At 31.9% G+C, this 24,339-nt stretch overlaps 1 protein-coding gene and 1 long non-coding RNA gene across 10 annotated transcripts in view; one reads left to right on the forward strand and one right to left on the reverse strand.

Moving 5' to 3' along the window:
- Window positions 1-24,339, forward strand: part of LOC145330046 (uncharacterized) — a 50,581-nt gene that overhangs the window by 24,007 nt on the left and 2,235 nt on the right. For all 7 annotated transcript variants that reach the window (XM_080174581.1, XM_080174582.1, XM_080174583.1 and 4 more), the window contains 9 exons: window positions 8,252-8,293; window positions 9,169-9,211; window positions 16,398-16,491; window positions 17,897-18,008; window positions 19,289-19,356; window positions 19,661-19,783; window positions 20,822-20,914; window positions 21,276-21,332; window positions 22,824-22,858. In XM_080174581.1, the coding sequence (XP_080030707.1) occupies window positions 8,252-8,293; window positions 9,169-9,211; window positions 16,398-16,491; window positions 17,897-18,008; window positions 19,289-19,356; window positions 19,661-19,783; window positions 20,822-20,914; window positions 21,276-21,332; window positions 22,824-22,858 (667 nt within the window). The remainder of the gene's footprint in view (window positions 1-8,251; window positions 8,294-9,168; window positions 9,212-16,397; window positions 16,492-17,896; window positions 18,009-19,288; window positions 19,357-19,660; window positions 19,784-20,821; window positions 20,915-21,275; window positions 21,333-22,823; window positions 22,859-24,339) is intronic.
- Window positions 469-7,055, reverse strand: LOC145330047 (uncharacterized). 3 transcript variants are annotated; one of them, XR_013883223.1, is made up of 5 exons: window positions 6,831-7,055; window positions 6,380-6,449; window positions 5,216-5,277; window positions 1,720-1,837; window positions 659-1,245 (listed from the first exon to the last, which is right to left on the reverse strand). It is a non-coding gene; the product is annotated as an uncharacterized LOC145330047 (long non-coding RNA). The 3 variants fall into 3 exon arrangements; XR_013883224.1 differs by lacking the exons at window positions 6,380-6,449; window positions 6,831-7,055 and adding an exon at window positions 6,187-6,211 and having other exon boundaries at window positions 667-1,245; XR_013883222.1 differs by lacking the exons at window positions 1,720-1,837; window positions 6,380-6,449; window positions 6,831-7,055 and adding an exon at window positions 6,187-6,232 and having other exon boundaries at window positions 469-1,245.

Below are 24,339 nucleotides of genomic sequence, written 5' to 3' on the forward strand. Positions count from 1 at the left end.
GTTGCGCCTGTTTTTTGGGCCAAGGCATTCCCCCTTCTCTAAATATTTATGTCGCGCACCTGACATGGCAGCAGTATGAACCATTTTTAGCGTCTTGAGTTATGACGCAAAGTCGGAACGAAATTCGAATCTATCACCTTCCCGACGACGAGCGGATGTGCTGTGTTGAGCCACAGTCAGTGGTTTTAATTCCAATGACATATTAACATTTAATCTTTATAAATTTTGCCCATCAGTCATGCTTAAAAATGCATAAAACGTTTTATTTAAAGTTTTCGGGATTTTTGACTTCGCTATTAATGGATGTTGATAACGTTGTTTTTAATTTGAAAGCTAAGCTTTTCTATAATTAGGATTGTCTGTCTGTACATACGCCCAGAGAGGTTAGCTCTTGACACTAATTCAATTGGCATATCGATTTTAATGATATTTAGAAAGCTTAACAAAAACTTTATGTATAATCTTTACCAGAAAGACCGTACGTCCATTAAAACATGCAGATTTTTACTTTTTTGATAACTCCCTTTGATTCCAAGTAAGATGATAAGGCACTATGTTATAACCAAAGCAACTACTCTATATTAAAGTCCTAAAAAAGTACGTATTTAAACAGGTTTGCAACAAATTTACTTACTACTTTAGATATACTTATATTATATTATGCGATCTTTGGTAAATATGTATTAGTATAGTAATGATATTGATTTTAGACAAAGTAAATTTCAGAGTAACTTTTAAACTATCATATATATATCATTATCATAGCCAGCCGCAAGTATCACATAATTATTGCAATTGTTAACAGACTTAGAGATATAATGATTGTAGAGTCGCCACGTTATAATTAAAATATTACTAAGTTTATTGTTTATTTATTTTTATTAATAATGTATAACATAAAAAAAATACTTTTCAATTTAGAATTTAATATACAGATTTCCGGATATTTAAATGAAGACTTAAGGCTTAAGCAAACAAAACTGGTTTTAATTCTCTGATTTTTATCTTAGTATTTGTGGCAAATTGTCTTTAATACGATGCTATACATGGTTAAATAATAATTATGTTTATATTATGTAATACCAAATAAAAAAATATCGTACTTTATCATAAATCACAGGAATAAAGGACAATAGACGAGAATTATAAATAGAACTGAAATCAATCTTTAAATAATTATCTTCTTTTTGCCAAAACTGTTCTGGCTTTGTAGATGGTTGAATGATGATTCCACGATTTGTGTTCCTGAAAGTAAAGATATTTATTGGGTTTTACAAACTATCAGTGTGTAATTTTTTTTTCATCAACAAAGAGAGGGATAGGTTTCTTATAAAATCCGTAAAGGTTAGGTATATGTTATAAGTTAAAAACAGTAGTAGAATGATAAAATTTATGTTAACTTTAAAAAAAAAATTGTCTATAGGTAGTTCTTTTCAATAAGAAATACACATATTTAGTGAATATTATCGTTCTACTACTATTTTTAAGCCTTAAAACACACACCTTTACGGATTTTACAAGAAACCTACCCTCTCTTTATGAACAGAAGAGCAATTTCATTTTTATTATAGGGTTTACAATAATATTGTCAATTGTCTCATCCCTTAGGAACCTTGGATATATTTTCATTTCTGAGTTTTCTGCCAGCTAATTTTGTATATAACTTAACCTTTTACGTGTAATTGTGTATGTTGACACTCATAGCGAAATTTCATTTACCTGGTTCATTCTTGGCAATACTGATGGAGGTACTTGGCATCTCTGGCTAGGTGGCCATGGGGTGTCGAGGTAGCATTTATACAGCTTGTTAATTTCATCTCACCATCTCAACGTCTTTCTAAAACAATTGATGAACATGTATAAAAAGAACATTTGTGCTCCATATTGTTTTTTACATGTTTTTTTTGTGCTTGGTACATATGGAATCATGGATATTAGCATTCTTGTTTTTAGACCACAAAGAAATCTTAAATAGTAGTTTTACGAATTAGGAAAATTTTCCAAAATGTGCATTTTTGTCACCCCCCCCCCGCCCCCCCCTCCTGGATTTTTTTATGGTTTTATATTGTACAAATTACCTACAGAGCTTACTACTCCCCCCCACCTTTTTTTTTGTTGAAAAAATGGTGGTTTTAGTTATATTCCATAAATTTTCAATAACCCTTCAAGGTCCATAACACTGTTGGGCTACAGCCATTACAGCATAACATTACATATCTTATAGTGACAAAAAAACTAACACACCCTATTTTAATCCAATCAAAATAGATTTTTTTGGTAGACAATTTGAGGGACACCAGAGCTGAATTTAAATGTGTAGCCGTTGTTGTTGCCGCTGCCAGAGGTACAGCCACAAACCCTATAGCGACCTTTCACAGTTATGGAATCTCGACCACAAAGAAATTTTTATCCAATCTTGACAAGTGAGGTATTTTTGGAAAGAGGAATATACATAGAAAACGCCTATGTAAATTAGAAAATCTGCAAAAATCATATTTGCAAGTTATTTGCAAAAATCTGCAATGTTAATTTGCAAAATTAATTTCATGCCCTAAATGACTGATTTAGAAAAAATCTTTTTATGAAATGTGTTTATCTATAAGTTTAGAACATACTTAAGGCAAAAAAAAAATTCTTTAGTGTTACTTTTTTCACCTTATATATGAAAAAAGTAGTTTCTCACATTTTATGATAAAAAAAGGTATAGGAACAAAAAATATGTTTTTTCTTGATGTAAACACAATAATTAGCATAAAATATATCATCCTAAATGTAAAAATCAGATATAGAATCCTTTTTAGAGTCAATATAGTGCAAAAAGTAACCAAGACATTTTTGCAAAGTATGAAAATCTAAAGAAAATAGTTCTTTTTGCTTTTGAAATACATATCAGATAAATGTATATAAAATTAGTGATCAAAAACTATAAAACATGTTATAAGTTTTTTCAACACTGTCATTGATTAAATTGCACTTTTAGGTTTAAAGGGCGAATATAGGTTCGATATGATATGAGCTTATATGAAAGGTGCCATTTCATACTTTTAGAATATCTATGCCAAATTTAAAAATTCAAAAAAATCCTTAAGTAGATTTTGCAATTTTCTGTTTCAATTGAACATATGATAAATGAGATTGACGACAAACGGTTTATTTTAGCCCTTTACAAGACTTTTTTTTGACTATTTTGCTTAAGTTTGATTGACTATTACAATGGCACGCATCTTAAATGATAATTTAAATGTTTATTATTTTAGATTATATACTCTTTAATTCAATTTTTAAAAAGCGTAGAAATAATTTGCGTAAAAGTTTTGACTAGGGTAAATAATACGTCTTAAAGTTTATTTTCTGTACAAAGATCATTGGTTGATTCTGGAAAATATAAAAACCCTGATGTACGCAATTTTAACACACACACACACGAACCTTAAAAAAACAGGGATTTGAAATCATTCTTCCTCCAAGAAAATTTTATCAATTATTTTTTTTTTACTTTTTACATTATTTGATGTTTTTTTAAACTTTTAAATATTTTACTTTATATAATTTGTATTAAGGTAGAAGATGGGTATATTTACCCCTGATTAATTGGTTTCCACGTTATTACGACTATCCTTTAACGAAAGCTTTTTAATTCAACCTTGCTACGAAGCCTTGTGTGATGCTAGGGTAATTGAGTTCTTAGGGAACCACACTTATTACATAATATTATCTTGAGTTAGAAAGGTTTTAAGCTATAAACAGACTTATACAATTAGATATGTCAATATCTTTAAGTTATTTATAATCTATATAATGGCACCTTTGAAATAAGCTCATATTATATCAAACCTATATTCGCCCTTTAAGAATTACTGAAGCAGTGCATAAAAACTCTTTTTATGAAGTAATTAAACAAAATAAATGCCAAAAAAACAACTACAAAATGGTCTACTGCATTATAAAAAACGCCTAATTGTTGATTTGAATTTATTTTGTTTAATAACTTAATAAAAAGAGTTTTTATGTGCAACTTTGGTAATGAGTAAACCTAAAAGTGCATTTTAATCAATGATAGGGTTGAAAAAAGTTATAACTTGTTTTATAGTTTTTGATCACTAATTTTATATACATTTATCTGATATGTATATCAAAATCAAAAAGAACTATTTTCTTTAGATTTTCATACTTTGCAAAAGTGTCTTGATTACTTTTTGCACTATATTTGCTCTAAAAAGGAGTCTATATCTGATTTTTACATTTAGGATGATAGATTTTATGCCAATTATTGTGTTTACATCAAGAAAAAAAATACCTTTTGTTCCTTTACCTTTTTTTATCATAAATTGTGAGAAACTGCTTTTTTCATATATAAGGTGAAAAAAGTAACACTAAAGAATTTTTTTTTGCCTTAAGTATGTTCTAAACTTATAGATAAACACATTTCATAAGAAGATTTTTTTCTAAATCAGTCATTTAGGGCATGAAATTAATTTTGCAAATTAACATTGCAGATTTTTGCAAATAACTTGCAAATATGATTTCTGCGGATTTTCTAATTTACATAGGCGTTTTCTATGTATATTCCTCTTTCCAAAAATACCTCACTTGTCAAGATTGGATAAAAAAATCTTTGTGGTCGAGATTCCTTATCTGTGCTTTAAATCAAATTGGCTACGCGTGGCCAAGGCTATATGCGATCTTTAAATCACAACTACTTTTTGAATTCTAAGTAAAAATATGAAGAAAAAAATAATAATAATACGTAAAACTTCAAACATTTAAAAATCCATGTTTTTATTGGCAGCACTGGCCGTGGCTTCGGCTGCAACTACGGCCATGACTTCGGCCACGGCTATGGCATTCAAAGATCCTGCTCAGTAAATAAAATTTGAAAAAGTTGAAATATAGAAAATGTTAGTCCAAACTTTTCAACCAGTATTTTTAATCCAAAGAAATGATAATATTTGGTTAAGATTGAGGAATAGTTATTTATCAAATCGTATTATAGACAGCTTATTGCAGATATTAAAATGTAAGATTATAAGATTAAAACCAATTAGCCCAGGCTGACAAAACTGATATTGATTTTATGATTTATATTTTAACATTTGTGGTAAATAGTGTTTGTAATACGATGCTATAATATGATTTTTCATTATGGCTGAGAACCGGTTCTAATCCAACGGATATTAATCAGTTTCGAAGCCATACTGGAACATTATTCACCTACCTTATTCTCATTTTGACGACAACCTCCAGTTTCTTGAGAGCAGGTGATACACTCTCCCAAGCCTTAAACATCAAAAATATCTTTAATTTTTAAAAGCGAAGCTTTCTAAAATTAGGGTCCGACCGTACGTCTGTCTGTTCGTCCGAGATGGATAGCTTTTTTGTTAATTTAGGCATGCTAGAATTGGTGTATCGATTTCAAACTTTGCATGGTGATTCCTGTAGTAGTTAGGTATGATTTAGAAAACGCAGCAACTCTATAATCATTACCAGAATGTCCGTACGTCCATTTTAAACATGTTGATTTTTACTTCTTCACAAATATTTATGTGATCTAATTATCTGATTGTTCTGAATTTTGGTATACTGATTCCTGGGACAATAAAGTAAAATATAATAAGCAAAGCAACTCAATAAGGCCTAAAAATGTAATTATGTCCATAAACATTATCCTGTATCAAGAAGTTTTTCAACAAATTTACTCCCAATTTTGCGTTGACTCTTATTCATTTATATTCTAATTATTCAGTGTTAATGTACGTTTATCCTTATCGTTTCAGAGCTTCGCTTTTATGGATGTTGTCATCCTTGTTATAGCTTCTTAGTTGTTGTCTGAAGCAAACAAACTAAAAGGGGGCATTAAGGGCTGTTTATTATACTAGTCCCCAATGATTTATTATAACATTTTCTTAATTGTTGGCTTAGCAACTTTAGGACTATACTTAATTTTACTTGGTTGGTTTATTAAGTTAAGTGTTTAAACGTTTCAACCAGGAATTTTAATCTAAAGAAGGGGTAATTTTGTGTGTCATCATTGGATATGTACATCAATTTATCGGCCATTGTCTTATCCTTTAGATCCATGAAAGAAACTCGTTCACACAATTCACTGTCTGTCTGTCTGCCCCAGGGCTTTTGGGGGAAACTATTCTCTGTTGCTATTTAATATTTTTTTGTGAATATTTTTCATACCAGGAGCATTTTACTTGTTTCGTTGATCTGTCGATATAATACAAATAAATCTGAAAGGTTTTGTGATTTTCTAAAAATAATTTTGATTTATAATCACTAAAAATCTGCTAGGTATATATCTCACTTTGTCCGTTTGTCCATCTTTCATTATTTTGTGATTCGCTACTTAAGGATGTCATCCAGGTTTTCTTACCTCTTTATAGAAGTTAATAAACAGAGATCTTTTCACCAGAAACACTTTCTAGTCCGAATACAGAATGTACCTAAAAAATACGAGTTTAGGTTGTTTCCCTCAAAGTGCTTAATGAGCAATGAACCCCCGCCCCATATTTTAGAAATTAATTGAAGACTTTGTGCTATGAATCAGTTATAATCCAGCAGATTTTATTACACCAGATTTTCATGTTCTTTAATAAATGAAACTAAGGCAGCGGGTTAAAATAAAACTGTGCACCCCAACCACCCACCCCCTTTATCCCATCTCCTTATCTCTTGATATGAGAAATCGAAATAAGATTACCCTGCTCTAGATTAGTATAATTGATAAAAAAATTTAGACAACTAGTTTAAAAACAATTAAATAACAGTGCCCTAAATTTTTCAGCCAATATGTAAAAAAAACGTAAAAAAGTAAGAAAGATTACCTAGTAACTAATTAAATATTTCGAATAATCAGCTCAGAGTTCAGACACACAAACCTAGTTCTACATAGACAGCAATAACATTTGATTTTTGATTTATTTCCGTTTATTCTCTAACACTTTTTCCCCCCCAGAAATTTAGAGACTAAAAACAAGAATAAAGGGGAAATTAATGTACAAAATTATTTATCCAGAAACCATATAAAATGGCGATTTTCTGGTAACAAAAATTCTCGTATTTTTTAAACCCCCCAAATTTTTTTCAGGGAGAAGACGATAAATTATTACAATGAAGAAATTGTCCAAAAATCCTTATAATTATCCATCCGGCTTGTTTCGTTAACAAAAATGCAGATTTTATAGCTGAACCAAATTTTTAAACCAATTTAATTTACTTTCATAAATATTTTTTATTCGTTATACCCAATCAAGGGCATAGTAGAGTGTACAAATGAAAAGAAAGGAAGAAAAAAAGCAATTAAAATTAAAAATGCTTCTGCTGTTGTAAAAATTACCCAATCCGCTATAAAAAATATTTTTAAAAACCCCAAAAAAAACTAACTCGGGGGACTAATTAAAATTTCGGCCCTGCAGTCTTATTCTAAATGTGGCATAGTATATTTTTGACCCCCCATTCAAAAATGCTTTAAAAACAGTTTAAAACATAAATGTATTCTACCACAGGCATAAAAATATGGGTTCATATATACTTTTAGAATCAGAAAAATATTACAAATCGATTCTAAGCAAAATTGAAATAAAAAGTTTACAAAATAGTAAATAAACTACAATAAAAGAAATTATATGAAACTATTATATTATATTATACAGGCAACCATCTTAAACCTTGTTTTGGGGGTAAAAATGGGAAGGGGGTAAAGAGCGGTTAAAAATAGTGTTGCCTGTACAAAATAATATGCTAGGCCATTTTTATTTTTAATTTTTTTTTACTTTTTTTAAATTTTTAATTACAATGGATTTGTAATATTTTTCTGATTCTAAAAGTATACATGAACCCATATTTTTTATGGCTGTGGTAGAGTATATTTTTGTTTAAAGTTTTGATTAAACCAAGATTTAAAAAATCTATTTTTTTCAATAATTTCTCAACAGAATTTAAAAAGTAAGGTGTCAAATTAAAGATCTTACTATTTTTGTTCATACTGGCATTTTTATTTTTATTTTGGTGCGTTTTAGTACCTTAAAAGCGACTTAATTTTGTTTTTAAAAAATAAGAGGTCTACAAAAAAAACGATTGCATATCTGAATTCTATGGAAATTTTTACATCTACTACTTACTAAAAGCACCGGCTAGCTATAAAAATAAAAGTTAATACACCTTCTTTAACAAATATTCATGATAGGTTTAGTAAAAAAAATCATGATAAACCATTATACTGTGAATTTAATAAAATGCTTTTCAGATGGATCTATTCCTAAGTTTCCTAATGAATTCATTCCAGATGGTAAGATTTTAATTCAAAGAAAAAAATATCCTATAAGGAATCCTGCAAGAAATACACCCAAATTTGAAGCCTTCATCTTTTGAAACAATAATTTACAGGAATAATATCTACAGTACTCTCATTCTTTACAGAAGTTAGACCGAATTTTGAAAAAGATTATGATAATGAAAAGAGGTGTTTTAGTTGTTAAGATTGTTTCAGTTACTTGCAACCTAACTTTAAGCCCAAATTAAGACTATAAACTGCTTCTAGCTGACATAATCTTATGTTGAAATTTCTATCTTGAGTTCTTCAAATTTAAAAATTTTTATGTACCAAAAATGTCACTTCAAAATGCCTATGTATTTTTTTATTGGAACTAAAGATAATGGGTTTACTAGTAACAGTCTTCCGACAGTTAAAGTGTTGTATTTCTTGCAGGCATCTTTTAAGGAGTGCAGCGCATAATCCAAGACTTTATTGTAGCATTAATTGCAGACAAACAGGAAAAAAATGCTCATAAAAAGAAAGAGTAATCATCTAATACATTTTTTTGGGAATAGTCCTTATGTAACATCGCCCTATATTGAGTTAGGTGATTGCCCCACAGGGTTAGGTTACAGGTAATTGGCCCCACAGGGTCTAGAAATAGGAGAAAAGCTAATGTGAAAAATACAAAGAATTGCCCCATAAGGTGCGATGTTATGAAAGGGACTATACCCAAATATTTAACTATCTGTGGAATGTGGAAAAATAATCATTTTAATTAAATTGTATATTCTAGTATTATTTTATTACAGTAATACATAGAATATTGCAATAATTATGTTAAAAGTTGTTTTATTGTCAATACATTCATTGTAACACACTAAAATATCTTAATTTTATGATTTTAGAAAATCCAACAGTATCATGTGGAAGTGTTATGATCAGTGACAGGTGGGCATCTGTGGTGTTGTAATAAAAGAAAGCCTGTAAAATATACACTGCTCTTAAAGGGCGAATATAGGTTCGATATGATATGAGCTTATATGAAAGGTGCCATTTCATACTTTTAGAATATCTATGCCAAATTTAAAAATTCAAAAAAATCCTTAAGTAGATTTTGCAATTTTCTGTTTCAATTGAACATATGATAAATGAGATTGACGACAAACGGTTTATTTTAGCCCTTTACAAGACTTTTTTTTTACTATTTTGCTTAAGTTTGATTGACTATTACAATGGCATGCATCTTAAATGATAATTTAAATGTCTATTATTTTAGATTATATACTCTTTAGTTCAATTTTTAAAAAAAGTAAAATTAATTTGCATAAAAGTACGTCAATAGTTTTGACTAGGGTAAATAATACGTCTTAAATTTTATTTTCTGTACAAAGATCATTGGTTAATTCTGGAAAATATAAAAACCCTCAAGTACGCCATTTTAACACACACACACACGAACCTTAAAAAAACAGGGATTTGAAATCATTCTTCCTCCAAGAAAATTTTATCGATTATTTTTTTTTTACTTTTTACATTATTTGATGTTTTTTTAAACTTTTAAATATTTTACTTTATATAATTTGTATGAAGGTAGAAGATGGGTATATTTACCCCTGATTAATTGGTTTCCACGTTATTACGACTATCCTTTAACGAAAGCTTTTTAATTCAACCTTGCTACGAAGCCTTGTGTGATGCTAGGGTGTTTGAGTTCTTAGGGAACCACACTAATTACATAATATTATCTTGAGTTAGACAGGTTTTAAGCTATAAACAGACTTATACAATTAGATATGTCAATATCTTTAAGTTATTTATAATCTATATAATGGCACCTTTGAAATAAGCTCATATTATATCAAACCTATATTCGCCCTTTAAGGCTGAAAGACTGTCATAAGTAGTTCCAATACCCCATATTAGAAGCCTTTAGCTTCAATAACAAAATAATTATAGGTATTTTGAAATTTTGTAAGTTTTCCAGCACTTATGATAGAAATTTCAATATTAGAAGCAAAATCATAAGCTATTTTCAGGCATACAGTTAGGGTGCCAGTAAATGATTACATTATCAATATAAGAAAACAATTTTTAGTCAAATTTCCTTTTAAAAATCCGTAAACTGCAACAATTCCGTAGTGTAGGTGAATTTCAACATTAGTATTTCCAGCCAATCAAAAGAAGGATCTGCCCAACAACCAATCACAACTGAGTATCTGTAGATACTTGTATTAGTTTCCTTATTTTCTGCAATGATTTCTGCAAACAGAAAGGGGTGTTTTTAATTTGAAAATGTAAACTGTTGATTGCATTCTAACTTTGAGCCCAAAATAAACTCATAGTTTTGTTTTTAGCTGACCTAATTTTTAATATTGAAATTAATTGCTTTAAAACTGTCAAAATTAATTTTACCCTAAATGTCATTTTAAATATCTATAACTTTTTATTATAGAAGCTGGAGGCTTCCAATTTTAGGTGTTGGATCTTCTTGTGGCAGTCTTTCAGCAGTTAGAGCAATGTATTTCCTGCAGGCTTCCTTTAAAGTTCTTAGACATCTTATCCATGTCTAAGATCCAAGCAACCCTGCGGGGGATTTAGTCATTTTTTTCAAATTCTCAAAAAAAAATAACAATGTCTCAAATGATTCCAAATTGCCTAATTCGGCGAGAAATGCAATAAAAAAAAATAATTTTTGGTGGCTGCTGTAAACGGCGGCGGGCGGCGGGAGCGGCGGTCCCGCCGCCGTTTTTTTTAAAAGATACCAATAGTTGGGGTAATTAGTGACCCAGCCCAAAAGATTTCATCCAATTATCTCAAAAACTAAGGGAGTAGCACCCAAAATAAAAGTCGAAACAAAATTGTAAGTAAAGGGGGGGGGGGGGAAATGTGGTGACTCGTCACACGACATACCAGCAATTTTATTTTGGGTGCTACGACCTTAGTTTTAGAGATAATTGGATGAAATCTTTTGGGCTGGGTCACTAATTACCCCAACTACTGGTATCTTTAAAAAAAACGGCTGCCTGACCGCCGCTCCCGCCGCCCACCGCCATTTACCGCCGCCACCAAAAAAAATTTTTTTATTGCAATGTCGCTGAATTAGGCAATTTGGAATCATTTGAGACCATGTTATTTTTTTCAAAATTTTTTCACCTTACTAGCAACCCTGTGGGGGATTTAGTCATTTTATTCAAATTCTCGAAAAAAATAACATGGTCTCAAATGATTCCAAATTGCCTAATTCAGCGAGAAATGCAATAAAATTTTTATTTTTTTGTGGCAGCTGTAAACGGCGGCGGGCGGCGGGAGCGGTGGTCCCGCCGCCGTTTTTTTTAAAAGATACCAATAGTTGGGGTAATTAGTGACCCAGCCCAAAAGATTTCATCCAATTATCTCTAAAACTAAGGGAGTAGCACCCAAAATAAAAGTCGAAACAAAATTGTAAGTAAAGGGGGGGGGGGGGGGGAAATGTGGTGACTCGTCACACGACATACCAGCAATTTTATTTTGGGTGCTACGACCTTAGTTTTAGAGATAATTGGATGAAATCTTTTGGGCTGGGTCACTAATTACCCCAACTACTGGTATCGTTAAAAAAAACGGCTGCGTGACCGCCGCTTCCGCCGCCCGCCGCCATTTACCGCCGCCACCAAAAAAATTTTTTTTATTGCATTTCTCGCCGAATTAGGCAATTTGGAATCATTTGAGACCATGTTATTTTTTTCAAAAATTTTTCGCCTTACAAGCAACCCTGTGGGGGATTTAGTCATTTTTTTCAAATTCTTGAAAAAAATAACATGGTCTCAAATGATTCCAAATTGCCTAATTCAGCGAGAAATGCAATAAAAAAATTTTTTTGTGGCGGCTGTAAACGGCGGCGGGCGGCGGGAGCGGCGGTCCCGCCGCCGTTTTTTTTAAAAGATACCAATAGTTAGGGTAATTAGTGACCCAGCCCAAAAGATTTCATCCAATTATCTCTAAAACTAAGGGAGTAGCACCCAAAATAAAAGTCGAAACAAAATTGTAAGTAAAGGGGGGGGGGGGAAATGTGGTGACTCGTCACACGATATACCAGCAATTTTATTTTGGGTGCTACGACCTTAGTTTTAGAGATAATTGGATGAAATCTTTTGGGCTGGGTCACTAATTACCCAAACTATTGGTATCTTTAAAAAAAACGGCTGCCTGACCGCCGCTCCCGCCGCCCACCGCCATTTACCGCCGCCACCAAAAAAAATTTTTTTATTGCAATGTCGCTGAATTAGGCAATTTGGAATCATTTGAGACCATGTTATTTTTTTCAAAAATTTTTCACCTTACTAGCAACCCTGTGGGGGATTTAGTCATTTTATTCAAATTCTCGAAAAAAATAACATGGTCTCAAATGATTCCAAATTGCCTAATTCAGCGAGAAATGCAATAAAATTTTTTTTTTTTTTTGTGGCGGCTGTAAACGGCTGCGAATAAATAAAAGTCGAAACAAAATTGTAAGTAAAGGGGGGGGGGGGAAATGTGGTGACTCGTCACACGACATACCAGCAATTTTATTTTGGGTGTTAGGACCTTAGTTTTAGAGATAATTGGATGAAATCTTTTGGGCTGGGTCACTAAGTACCCCAACTACTGGTATCTTTAAAAAAACGGCTGCGTGACCGCCGCCCCCCGCCATTTACCGCCGCCACCAAAAAAAAATTTTTATTGCATTTCTCGCCGAATTAGGCAATTTGGATTCATTTGAGACCATGTTATTTTTTTCGAGAATTTTTTGCCTTACAAGCAACCCTGCGGGGGATTTAGTCATTTTTTTCAAATTCTTGAAAATAATAACATGGTCTCAAATGATTCCAAATTGCCTAATTCAGCGAGAAATGCAATAAAAATTTTTTTTTTGGTGGTGGCGGTAAATGGCAACGGGCGGCGGGAGTGGAGGTCACGCAGCCGTTTTTTTTAAAGATACCAGTAGTTGGGGTAATTAGTGACCCAGCCCAAATGATTTCATCGAATTATCTCTAAAACTAAGGTCGTAGCACCCAAAATAAAATTGCTGGTATGTCTTGTGATGAGTCACCACATTTCCCCCCCCCCCTTTACTTACAATTTTGTTTTGACTTTTATTTTGGGTGCTACTCCCTTAGTTTTAGAGATAATTGGATGAAATCTTTTGGGCTGGGTCACTAATTACCCCAACTATTGGTATCTTTTAAAAAAAACGGCGGCGGGACCGCCGCTTCCGCCGCCCGCCGCCGTTTACAGCTGCCACAAAAAAATAAAAATTTTATTGCATTTCTCGCTGAATTAGGCAATTTGGAATCATTTGAGACCATGTTATTTTTTTTGAGAATTTGAAAAAAATGACTAAATCCCCCACAGGGTTGCTTGTAAGGCGAAAAATTTTTGAAAAAAATAACATGGTCTCAAATAATTTCAAATTGCCTAATTCGGCGAGAAATGCAATAAAAAAATTTTTTGGTGGCGGCGGTAAATGGCGGCGGGAGCGGCGGTCACGCAGCCGTTTTTTTTAAAGATACCAGTAGTTGGGGTAATTAGTGACCCAGCCCAAAAGATTTCATCCAATTATCTCTAAAACTAAGGTCGTAGCACCAAAAATAAAATTGCTGGTATGTCGTGTGACAAGTCACCACATTTCCCCCCCCCCCTTTACTTACAATTTTGTTTCGACTTTTATTTTGAGTGCTACTCCCTTAGTTTTAGAGATAATTGGATGAAATCTTTTGGGCTGAGTCACTAATTACCCCAACTATTGGTATCTTTTTAAAAAAACGGCGGCGGGACCACCGCTCCCGCCGCCCGCAGCCGTTTACAGCTGCCACAAAAAAAAAAAAATTTATTGCATTTCTCGCTGAATTAGGCAATTTGGAATCATTTGAGACCATGTTATTTTTTTGAGAATTTGAAAAAAATGACCAAATCCCCCACAGGGTTGCTTGTAAGGCGAAAAATTTTTGAAAAAAATAACATGGTCTCAAATAATTCCAAATTGCCTAATTCAGCGAGAAATGCAATAAAAATATTTTTTTGGTGGAGGCGGTAAATGGCAGCGGGAGCGGCGGTCACGCAGCCGTTTTTTTTAAAGATACCAGTAGTTGGGGTAATTAGTGACCCAGCCCAAAAGATTTCATCCAATTATCTCTAAAACTAAGGTCGTAGCACCCAAAATAAAATTGCTGGTATGTCGTGTGACAAGTTACCACATTTCCCCCCCCCCCCCCTTTACTTACAATTTTGTTTCGACTTTTATTTTGGGTGCTACTCCCTTAGTTTTAGAGATAATTGGATGAAATCTTTGGGGCTGGGTCACTAATTACCCCAACTATTGGTATCTTTTTAAAAAAACGGCGCGCCCGCAGCCGTTTACAGCCGCCACAAAAAAAAAAAATTTTTATTGCATTTCTCGCCGAATTAGGCAATTTGGAATCATTTGAGACCATGTTATTTTTTTCGAGAATTTGAAAAAAATAACTAAATCCTCCGCAGGGTTGCTTGTTAGGCGAAAAATTTTTGAAAAAAATAACATGGTCTCAAATGATTCCAAATTGCCTAATTCAGCGAGAAATGCAATAAAATTTTTTTTTTTGTGGCGGCGGTAAATGGCGGCGGGCGGCGGGAGCGGCGGTCATGCAGCCGTTTTTTTTAAAGATACCAGTAGTTGGGGTAATTAGTGACCCAGCCCAAAAGATTTCATCCAATTATCTCTAAAACTAAGGTCGTAGCACCCAAAATAAAATTGCTGGTATGTCGTGTGACGAGTCACCACATTTCCCCCCCCCCCCCTTTACTTACAATTTTGTTTCGACTTTTATTTTGGTTGCTACTCCCTTAGTTTTAGAGATAATTGGATGAAATCTTTTGGGCTGGGTCACTAATTACCCCAACTATTGGTATCTTTTAAACAAACGGCGGCGGGACCGCCGCTCCCGCCGCCCGCAGCCGTTTACAGCTGCCACAAAAAAAAAAATTTTTTTATTGCATTTCTCGCCGAATTAGGCAATTTGGAATCATTTGAGACCATGTTATTTTTTTCGAGAATTTGAAAAAAAAGACTAAATCCCCCGCAGGGTTGCTTGTAAGGCGAAAAATTTTAGAAAAAAATAACATGGTCTCAAATGATTCCAAATTGCCTTATTCAGCGAGAAATGCAATAAAAAAAATTTTTTTGGTGGCGGCGGTAAATGGTGGCGGGCGGCGAAGCGGCGGTCTCGCAGCCGTTTTTTTAAAGATACCAATAGTTGGGGTAATTAGTGACCCAGCCCAAAAGATTTCATCCAATTATCTCTAAACCTAAGGGAGTAGCATCCAAAATAAAATTGCTGCAAGTCGTTTATGAGAAACACCCTATAGTATAATCCACCCCCCCCAAAAAAAAAAAAAAAAAATTAGGGGTTTGGGGGTGAGTGGGTGGTCAACGATAATTATAAAATCAAATATAGGCCTACAAAACTTGTATCCTAAGGTTTGCTCCATTTATCTCAAGTCGTTTATGAGAAACACCCTATAGTATAATTCACCCGCCCCCCCCCCCAAAAAAAAATTAGGGGTTTTGGGGTGGGTGGGTGGTCAACGAAAATTCTAAAATCAAATATAGGCCTACAAAACTTGTATCCTAAGGTTTGCTCCATTTATCTCAAGTCGTCTATGAGAAACACCCTATAGTATAATTCACCCGCCTCTCCCCCCCCCAAATTAGGGGTTTTGGGGTGGGTGGGTGGTCAACGATAATTCTGAAATCAAATATAGGCCTACAAAACTTGTATCCCAAGGTTTGCTCCATTTATCTCAAGTCGTTTATGAGAAACATCCTATAGTATAATCCACCCGCCCCCCCCAAAAAAAAAAATTTTGGGGGGGGGGGTGGGGGGTCGACGATAATTTTAAAAGTAACTTTGGCCCCATAGAAGCTTATATCCAAAATTAGCTCCCTCTAGCTCTAAGGGTTCTCGAGTAAACCCCCCCCCCCCTGCCCAAATGGTTATTTTCCACATCCCCCTTTCAATAGTTAGATGCATAATATGAGCTAATTTTGAGCACAAAGTCAGAATGACAAGTACAGTTTTACAATGAACACACACCTTTTCAAATAATGAAAACAAAGACTTACTTTTACAAATTCATTAAGGTGGTTACTAACTGCAGCTCATTGTTCTGACTATTTTACTGGTGAACTTTCTGTTGACTTTAATGAATTTAGGACATCATTGCAAGATTTTAAGGTTAGCAATTTGTTAAAAGATGGACATGCTTAAGAATAGGCTGGTCAGGGGAAGGCTTACTTAAGGCCCTTTACAGCTAGAGTGAACTTATTTTGGATATAAGCTTCTGAAGGGCCAAAGTTACATTTAAGAACATTGGTGGCCGTCACTCCCACGGTTCATTGCGATTTTCCTGCACTACAAAAAAAACATGGTCTTTAATGATTAAAATTCTCCTTATGTGAAATGTGAGGAAATTTTTTTTTGGCTACATTAGAATATGTCAATGGTCAACCTGCCCTTCTTAAAATTAATTTCTTGTACTGATCCAACAAATAATGCTTTCTTCCAATATCTTTGAAAGCACAGGATTTATCTAGAATTTGTTCTGAAAAAAACAATGTTTCAAATGATACAAAATGGCCTACTTCGGCATGAAATGTAACAGAAAAAATTTGCAGCAGTGGAAAATGGCGTTTAACAGCGGAAGTGGTGGTCACCTATATATTATCAAAAGTAACATTTGCCTTAAAAAAGCTTAAGCCTTAAATTCGTAATTAGCTCACTCTAGCTCTAAGGGTTTTCGAGTAACCACCCCCACCCCCCTCCAATTGCCCAACCCATCCTTTTCTTATGCTCATTCTCCTTCATAGTTATATTATTTCAAATACAGCTATAGATAAAACCAACAATCAAATATGATTTATTTTCAAATAAATTCAGTTGTTTGTTAACTGATGTATAAAGAAATATAGGCTCATTTAGATTTTTTAAAAAAAATCTTTATTCAAATCAATTAAAGTGTTTGTGCATGACAAAATTCTCATCTGATAATTAAACTTTAACATTTCCTAAGCACCTTTTGCAATACTGATCAACCAAAAACTTACTTTTACTAAAAATTGCAAGGATTTGTGTCTATATTTTGTGGCATATCGTGAAGAAAAATGGAAAAACCAGGAGAATCTGAACAGTTGTTCAGATTCTCCTATTACTTACTGTTAAGGATTTATTGTAGTACATAAAATTGCCAAATCATGTTTTAACAACGTTGTAATTGTATAAAAACAATATTTTAAATTGGTATTATTGAGAGAAAAAATACCTCACTGTCTCCAAAGGGCTGAATTTCTGAGATTATTCAAAATGATAATATCCTTTCTAATTGTGTTGGCAAATGAATGACCCACTTAGGAGATTTAGATTATACTTTAATCAGACTGTTAATAAAGAAATATTAAAACTATATTATTTTGTAATTTAAGGAAACAAGAGCCCATTTTGCCCTATCTTTGAGATAATATGAATATGATGATGTTTAGGTTTGATAATCAGATGAGAATTTTTTTCATGCACAGTCCCTTTAATAAGAATCTAACTATAAAAAAAATATTTACAGCTAATATAAACAAATTTATTATCATAGGAATATATTATTTCAAGAAAAGTATTTGTTCATCCATACTATGAATTTCCAAATCTATACAATGACATTGCACTTGTCCAACTAGGAAGAAGATTGGTTTTTAATTTTACAGGTAAATTGTAAATTCAAATAGTGTAGTGTTTACTTTGTCCATCTGTCAGTCACTAGAGCTTTAATTTTATTGTCAACTTTCCCATTATTAAGGAGCATATTAATTTCTAAAACAAGGGGGGGGGGAAGTTTTGACACATTTGCGTAAACAGGGAGTATAGGCTTTATCTTTGGACTGAAAGGATAGATTATTAGGGATAAAATCATTCTAATATGATGAATTTTCCCAAGTTTTAAGATTTTTTGGATAGGCCTCCAGGTTCCGGAGCTCCAGGCCTCCAGGTCCTCTCTGTACAGGTAAAAATGAAAAAAAAAATATTTTTTTGAAAAGTTAGAAGTCAACTTATGAAACAAAATATGCGTTTTCTTCTTCAAATATGTGAATAACATTAAAAAATATGCATATTTTGTTTCATAGGTTGACTTCTAACTCTTCAAAAAAAAATTTATTTTTTTAATTTCTACCTGTACAGAGAGGACCTGGAGGCCTGGCTATCCAAAAAATCTTAAAACTTGGGAAAATTCATCATATAAGAATGATTTTATCCCTAATAATCTATCCTCTCAGTCCAAAGATAAAGCCTATACTCCCTGTTTACACAAATGTGTCAAAACTTCCCCCCCCCCTTAATTTCTATAGCAATACAGCTGGTTTTCATCAACTTTTCTTTTTCACATCTCTTTTTGTTTTGGTCTGAGTTTAGAACAGTGTGTGCATATTAATATCAAAATTAGATTTCTTATTATCCTTTTACATTTTTATTTTTATCGATAGTTTCAATATCCTTAATTTACCACGTAAATTTTCCCTCTCGTGGATAGATTGCTATTTTTTTTATTATTTATTGTATGCAAAAACGCACATTTTGAAATAAAATCAAAAATTGTCCCAATATGTAAAACCTTTGGACTTTGAACTAAGGAACGAAGCTCCAAAAATCACAACCATCTGCAAGTTTTAAAACCCCTTTAAAACAATATCAAGAGGGATGTGTTTCAATCAAAAAGAGGGGTGTTATTTTATTGTCAGGGTAATTTAAAGTGGTGTGTACTTTTATGTAAATTGCCAAAGAATATTTTTGAACATGCAAAACATATTTGCTTCAAAAACAGTTTAAGAATGATTCTATATAGTAAAGGACTCCCAATTACCTCCTGAGGCAAAGCTAGGGGCAAATACGCTAGTAATTTTTAAGCTAAAAATTTGTATTTTCAAAAGGGGAACACTTTTGTTGCACAACCTGTAGAAAATAAAAAGTTAGTTTACATTTTGTTTTATAGAATTTGGAGATACACCAACATGTCTTGCAAGGAATGGTAATTTTGAGGGAAAAATAGCTTCAATAGAGGTAAGTATGTGTTTAAGTAGATACTCTTCGACAGTTTCTCTAATATTCCATATGGAACTTATTTTTAATTTTTGAAAAAACAAATATTTTGACAACTTATAGGTTAGGTCAAGAAAAGGTTGAACTCTGCAGGATCAAGATAATACTTAATAGAGATAAATCTTCTAAGGGTTAAAATGTATTTTCAAAACTTAAAAACTATGGTGGGTGTGTCTTTTCCAAAAATAGGTTTGAATGAAAATACTGTTACTTTCTTAGCTTAACAATTTCTTAAATAAATTTCAAATATATTTTCAATTTTAAGGGTTTTGGACAAAATGAAGAAGGAATAGAAGGAAAAAAACTTGGAATTGTAAATGTTACCTTAGTAGAATCACAGCAATGTCATTCATCTCTAACAGAATTTGTCTCAAAAAAACCAAAAGAGGTATCAAAAGAGGTGTTACATCCTATCTAACATTTTTTGTGTTGCTACAAAAGACCTAATACTACAAAAGACATAATCATACAAAATACCTATTCCTACATAAGTGTAATCCTATAAGAGATATAATTTCAAAAGACCTAATCCTACAAAAGCCTACATTACATAAGACCTAATTAAAATATAAAATAAATATAAGGATGACAACATCCATATATCCTAACCAAATCTAGCATTACCCCTGCAGCGAGCGAACCCCAAACCTTAAGGGCTACTCAGTATTACCTAACCTAACATTAAGTCTTGACACTTTACAAGAGTTTATGTTCGCCTAATGTGTACTTTAGTTAGGCTAGGTTAGGTTAGTATTAATGAATGGTATCATCCTTGTATTTTATATATTATATCTTAATAAGGCCTTTTGAGGATTAGGGCTTTCATTGGATTTATGTAATTTTGGTCTTTTGAAGCAAAGGCAAAAATTTTATGTAAAAAGAATGTCATGATCAAATGTTATATCAAAATAATGAAAAGGAAGCCTGGAAGAAATACAACGCTTCTAGAAGGCTTCAAATTTGAGGTATTGTCTCTAATTAGTACTTGTTGCAGTTTTTTAGCAGTTAAAACGGCATATTTCTTGCAGGCTTCCTTTACTTGTTATTTATCACATCGTATTATAGACAGCTTTCTGAGAGTATTGAAATGAAAAAATATAAGATTAAAACCAGTTTTGTTACACTGAGGGCCGATACGATACACGATCTTTCTGTATGGCTTAGAAGAAGTTTAGAACTGGTTCTAATACAGCAAATATAGATCAGTTTCGAAGCCATACTGGAAAATGTTTTATTGGTGCTCTGATTAGTACTTTTTGCAGTTCTTTCGCAGTTAAAGCGGCATATTTCTTGCAGTTTGATGCAAACTTTCCTTTCCTATTGGGTATTACTAATTTAGAGATTTATGCATCTAAATACTCAAAGTCAAGTCACTAGTGAAACATTCTACTTGCACTAAATTCATATTATAAAAATCTGATTTCAGAGTAAATCATTTCTGACGTTCTGTGAGTCAATCAGTCAGGGAATTTCAGAACAACAAATTTGTGGAAAGGGAAGTCCTTCCTGCTTTGAAGGGGTATATATTTTGATGCTTAAAAACAATCAACTGAAAATTGATTGCCTTTATCTTTCCTAATATCTGATGTTGTACAGCAGAGAACCCAAATATTGCAAAACCTATTTTCAGCTACTCCAGTCAAAGGGAAAAGCGATATAATGTATAAACGATTTATGCATTATACATTCAAAATTTTAATTTTTCAAATTTTCATTTTGTTTTGAAATTTTAAGCTGTTTTAGCTAGTAGTAAATAATGAGATTGGATGAGGAAACTATGTACACAATCGAAAAATCAAATTCAGCTGACCTTAAAAACATAATTTAAACCATTATTATTATTTTATATAAATTACAAATTGTTTATTGTTTTTTTCAAGGAAATTCTGTATGGACGTGCTTGTAAAGGAGATAGTGGTGGACCTGTAACGATATCGGTAATGTTTTCTTTATCCTAATATATAAAGTAGTAAGCTTGTTTTGTCTGTAGCAAAAAATCATGCTAACCGTACCAATTTAGTTATCCTTTACAGTGAAGTATATAGGTCCTGATAAGGTTTCAGGCTATTTCATTTTATAAATAAGTCTGGGTATGGTTTTAGGCTCTTTCACATCAGTTTAGAGTAATTTGAAAATATTTGAAGAATTAAAGGGCGAATATAGGTTCGATATGATATGAGCTTATATCAAAGGTGCCATTACATACTTTTAGAATATCTATGCCAAATTTAAAAATTCAAAAAAATCCTTAAGTAGATTTTGCAATTTTCTGTTTCAATTGAACATATAATAAATGAGATTGCCGACAAAATCGTTTATTTTAGCCCTTTACAAGACTTTTTTTTTGACTATTTTGCTTAAGTTTGATTGACTATTACATTGGCACGCACCTTAAAAGATAATTTAAATGTTTATTATTTTAGATTATATACTAGTTTATTTAATTTTTTAAAAAGCATAAAAATAATTTGCGTAGAAGGGCGTCAGGAGTATTGACAGGGTAAATAATACGTCCTAAAGTTTATTTTCTGTACAGAGATCTTTGATTAATTCATGATGATATAAACAACCCTTCTGTACGCATTTTCAACACACACACACACACGGCCACAAAAAAACAGGGATTTGAAATCATTCTTCCTCCAAGAAAATTTTATCGATTAATTTTTTTTACTTTTAACATTATTTGATGTTTTTTTTTAACTTTTAAATAATTTACTTTATGAAGGTAGAAGGAGGGTATACTTACCCCTGATTAATTGGTTTCCACGTTATTACGACTATCATTTAACGAAAGCTTTTTAATTCAACCTTGCCACGAAGCCTTGTGTGATGCTAGGGTGTTTGAGTTCTTAGGGAACCACACTAATTACAAAATATTTTCTTCGAGATTGACGGGTTTTAAGCTATAAACAGACTTATACAATTGAATATGTCAATATTTTTAAGTTATTTATAATCTATGGAATTGCACCTTTGATATAAGCTCATATCATATCGAACCTATATTCGCCCTTTAATAAAAGAAATGTGTAATAGGAACTACAGAGAGAAGGAGGTTACTTGATTGATTTATTTGCAATAACCTAAGTTGTCATGGAGAAAATTGAAACACTTATAAAGTCATTATGGCCAGAGCCAGCTCTACGTTCCAGGACACTAATATAATTCATTTAGATTATCATATTTATATTTAGAAGATTTGCTCATTTTAGACATTGTTATTTTTGTTTTAAGGATTGTTTCGAAAGTTTTATAACTTAAAGTATTAAAGTAATCACTAAATGAAGAAAATCCAATAAGAAGAAACTTAGTAGAGTTTGTATAGCATCTGAAAGTTGAAGATAATTTCCAATGTTGCTGGCCATCTCACCAGATGAAAATTTTGTCAATTCAGTGTAATTTTTAAATGTATTTTTAAACTTTAGGAAAATGGAAAGCGGAGCCTTGTTGGAATAGTTAGGTATTAAACAAATTTTATAGTGTATAATTGGGGAAACATTATTTGAGCAGTAGATGGCAGTGGTTGCAAAGGTCACATTGTTTTATTTCAAATATTTATTTTGAACCACATTCAAGTGTTTATCACACTCAATTTTATTTGTTTTACTTTTTATTGTGGAAGTTTTCCATCAAAAAAACAAGCAATAAACTTATGTCCAAGATTAGATTTTAAAAATTGGCATAAACCCCTTAACCACCAAAAAGTATTAATTAAACTGTTTTTGAAGCATTTTTATAGAGGTATCGAAAATATACTCTGTCACCTATAGTATCACATTGCAGAGTTAAAAATAAGAATAATAACCCACATAACCCATTTAGGAGGATTCTAAAGTATTTTTTACTAAATTCTTGGATTTTAGAGTGTTTTGCTGAATAATCATTGTACTCTTATATAATTTTAAATTATGTCTTTTGTTTGCATCTATCAAAATTCATAAAAATACTAATAAGTAATAACTGAAGAAAAAAAAATAACAAGGTCCCACTGCAAGGTTAATTTTAAGGGAATTTTTTAAAAAAGTAACATGGTCTCTAATGATTCTAAATTTCCTAATTTGGCGAGAAATCCAAAAATAAGATACCAAGAAATAAAATTGCTTGTATGTCGTATTAAAAGACACATCTAATCCACCCCTTTCTATGTATATTCATAGGTATAACCTACATCTTTCATTATTTTTTTAACATATTATGAAGAAAACTGCTCTGTAAGCAATAATTTTACCCAAAAAGAAAAGACACAAAAGAATTTCATAAATAGTACTCACTGAATAAAGAAAAAAAACTTTTAATTCCCTAAAACAATTCATATAGGTTATTATTGATTTTTTTAACTCTGCAATATGATTTTACGGGTACATGGCGTTCCTGCAACTGGCAGAAATACATCTGGATGTTTTTTTGTCAAAATGTAAAAACCTCTGCCAAAAATACAGTCATACTTAAAGTAACCGCCAAAAATACATCTAACACAGGCATTTATACATCCAAAATTGTCAATTTTACATCTATTTCTTGCCAATTTTACATCTAAATTTTTTTATATGTCATAAATACATCCTATACATTTTAATTAATAATAAACAATAGTGAACTGTATAGAAGACATTTATTATCAATACAAGAACATGCGTTCATAGGTATTATATTAAAATTATAAAAAGTAAAATCAACTTTTTTTGTTATTTTTTTTATTAAATTATCTTTTAAAATTGAAATAAGTTCTATCAGCTGATATTGTACTTCTTACATAACTCAAGAGTTGTCTTACAATGTGTAAATATTTTATAGATTAATTAGCAAAATAATAAAAAACCTATATGTGATTCCGTGATTAATATTTGGCTTAATCTTACATTACACATTGAATGATTTTAAATAATTTTTAAATATTTTTTAAAATTTAACAAATGTTGGTGGATTTTTTTCTAAGCGCAT

Source organism: Acartia tonsa, chromosome 10 (genome assembly GCF_053477335.1).
Source record: "Acartia tonsa isolate MP-2025a chromosome 10, ASM5347733v1, whole genome shotgun sequence".
NCBI classification, from domain to species: Eukaryota; Metazoa; Arthropoda; class Copepoda; order Calanoida; family Acartiidae; genus Acartia; species Acartia tonsa.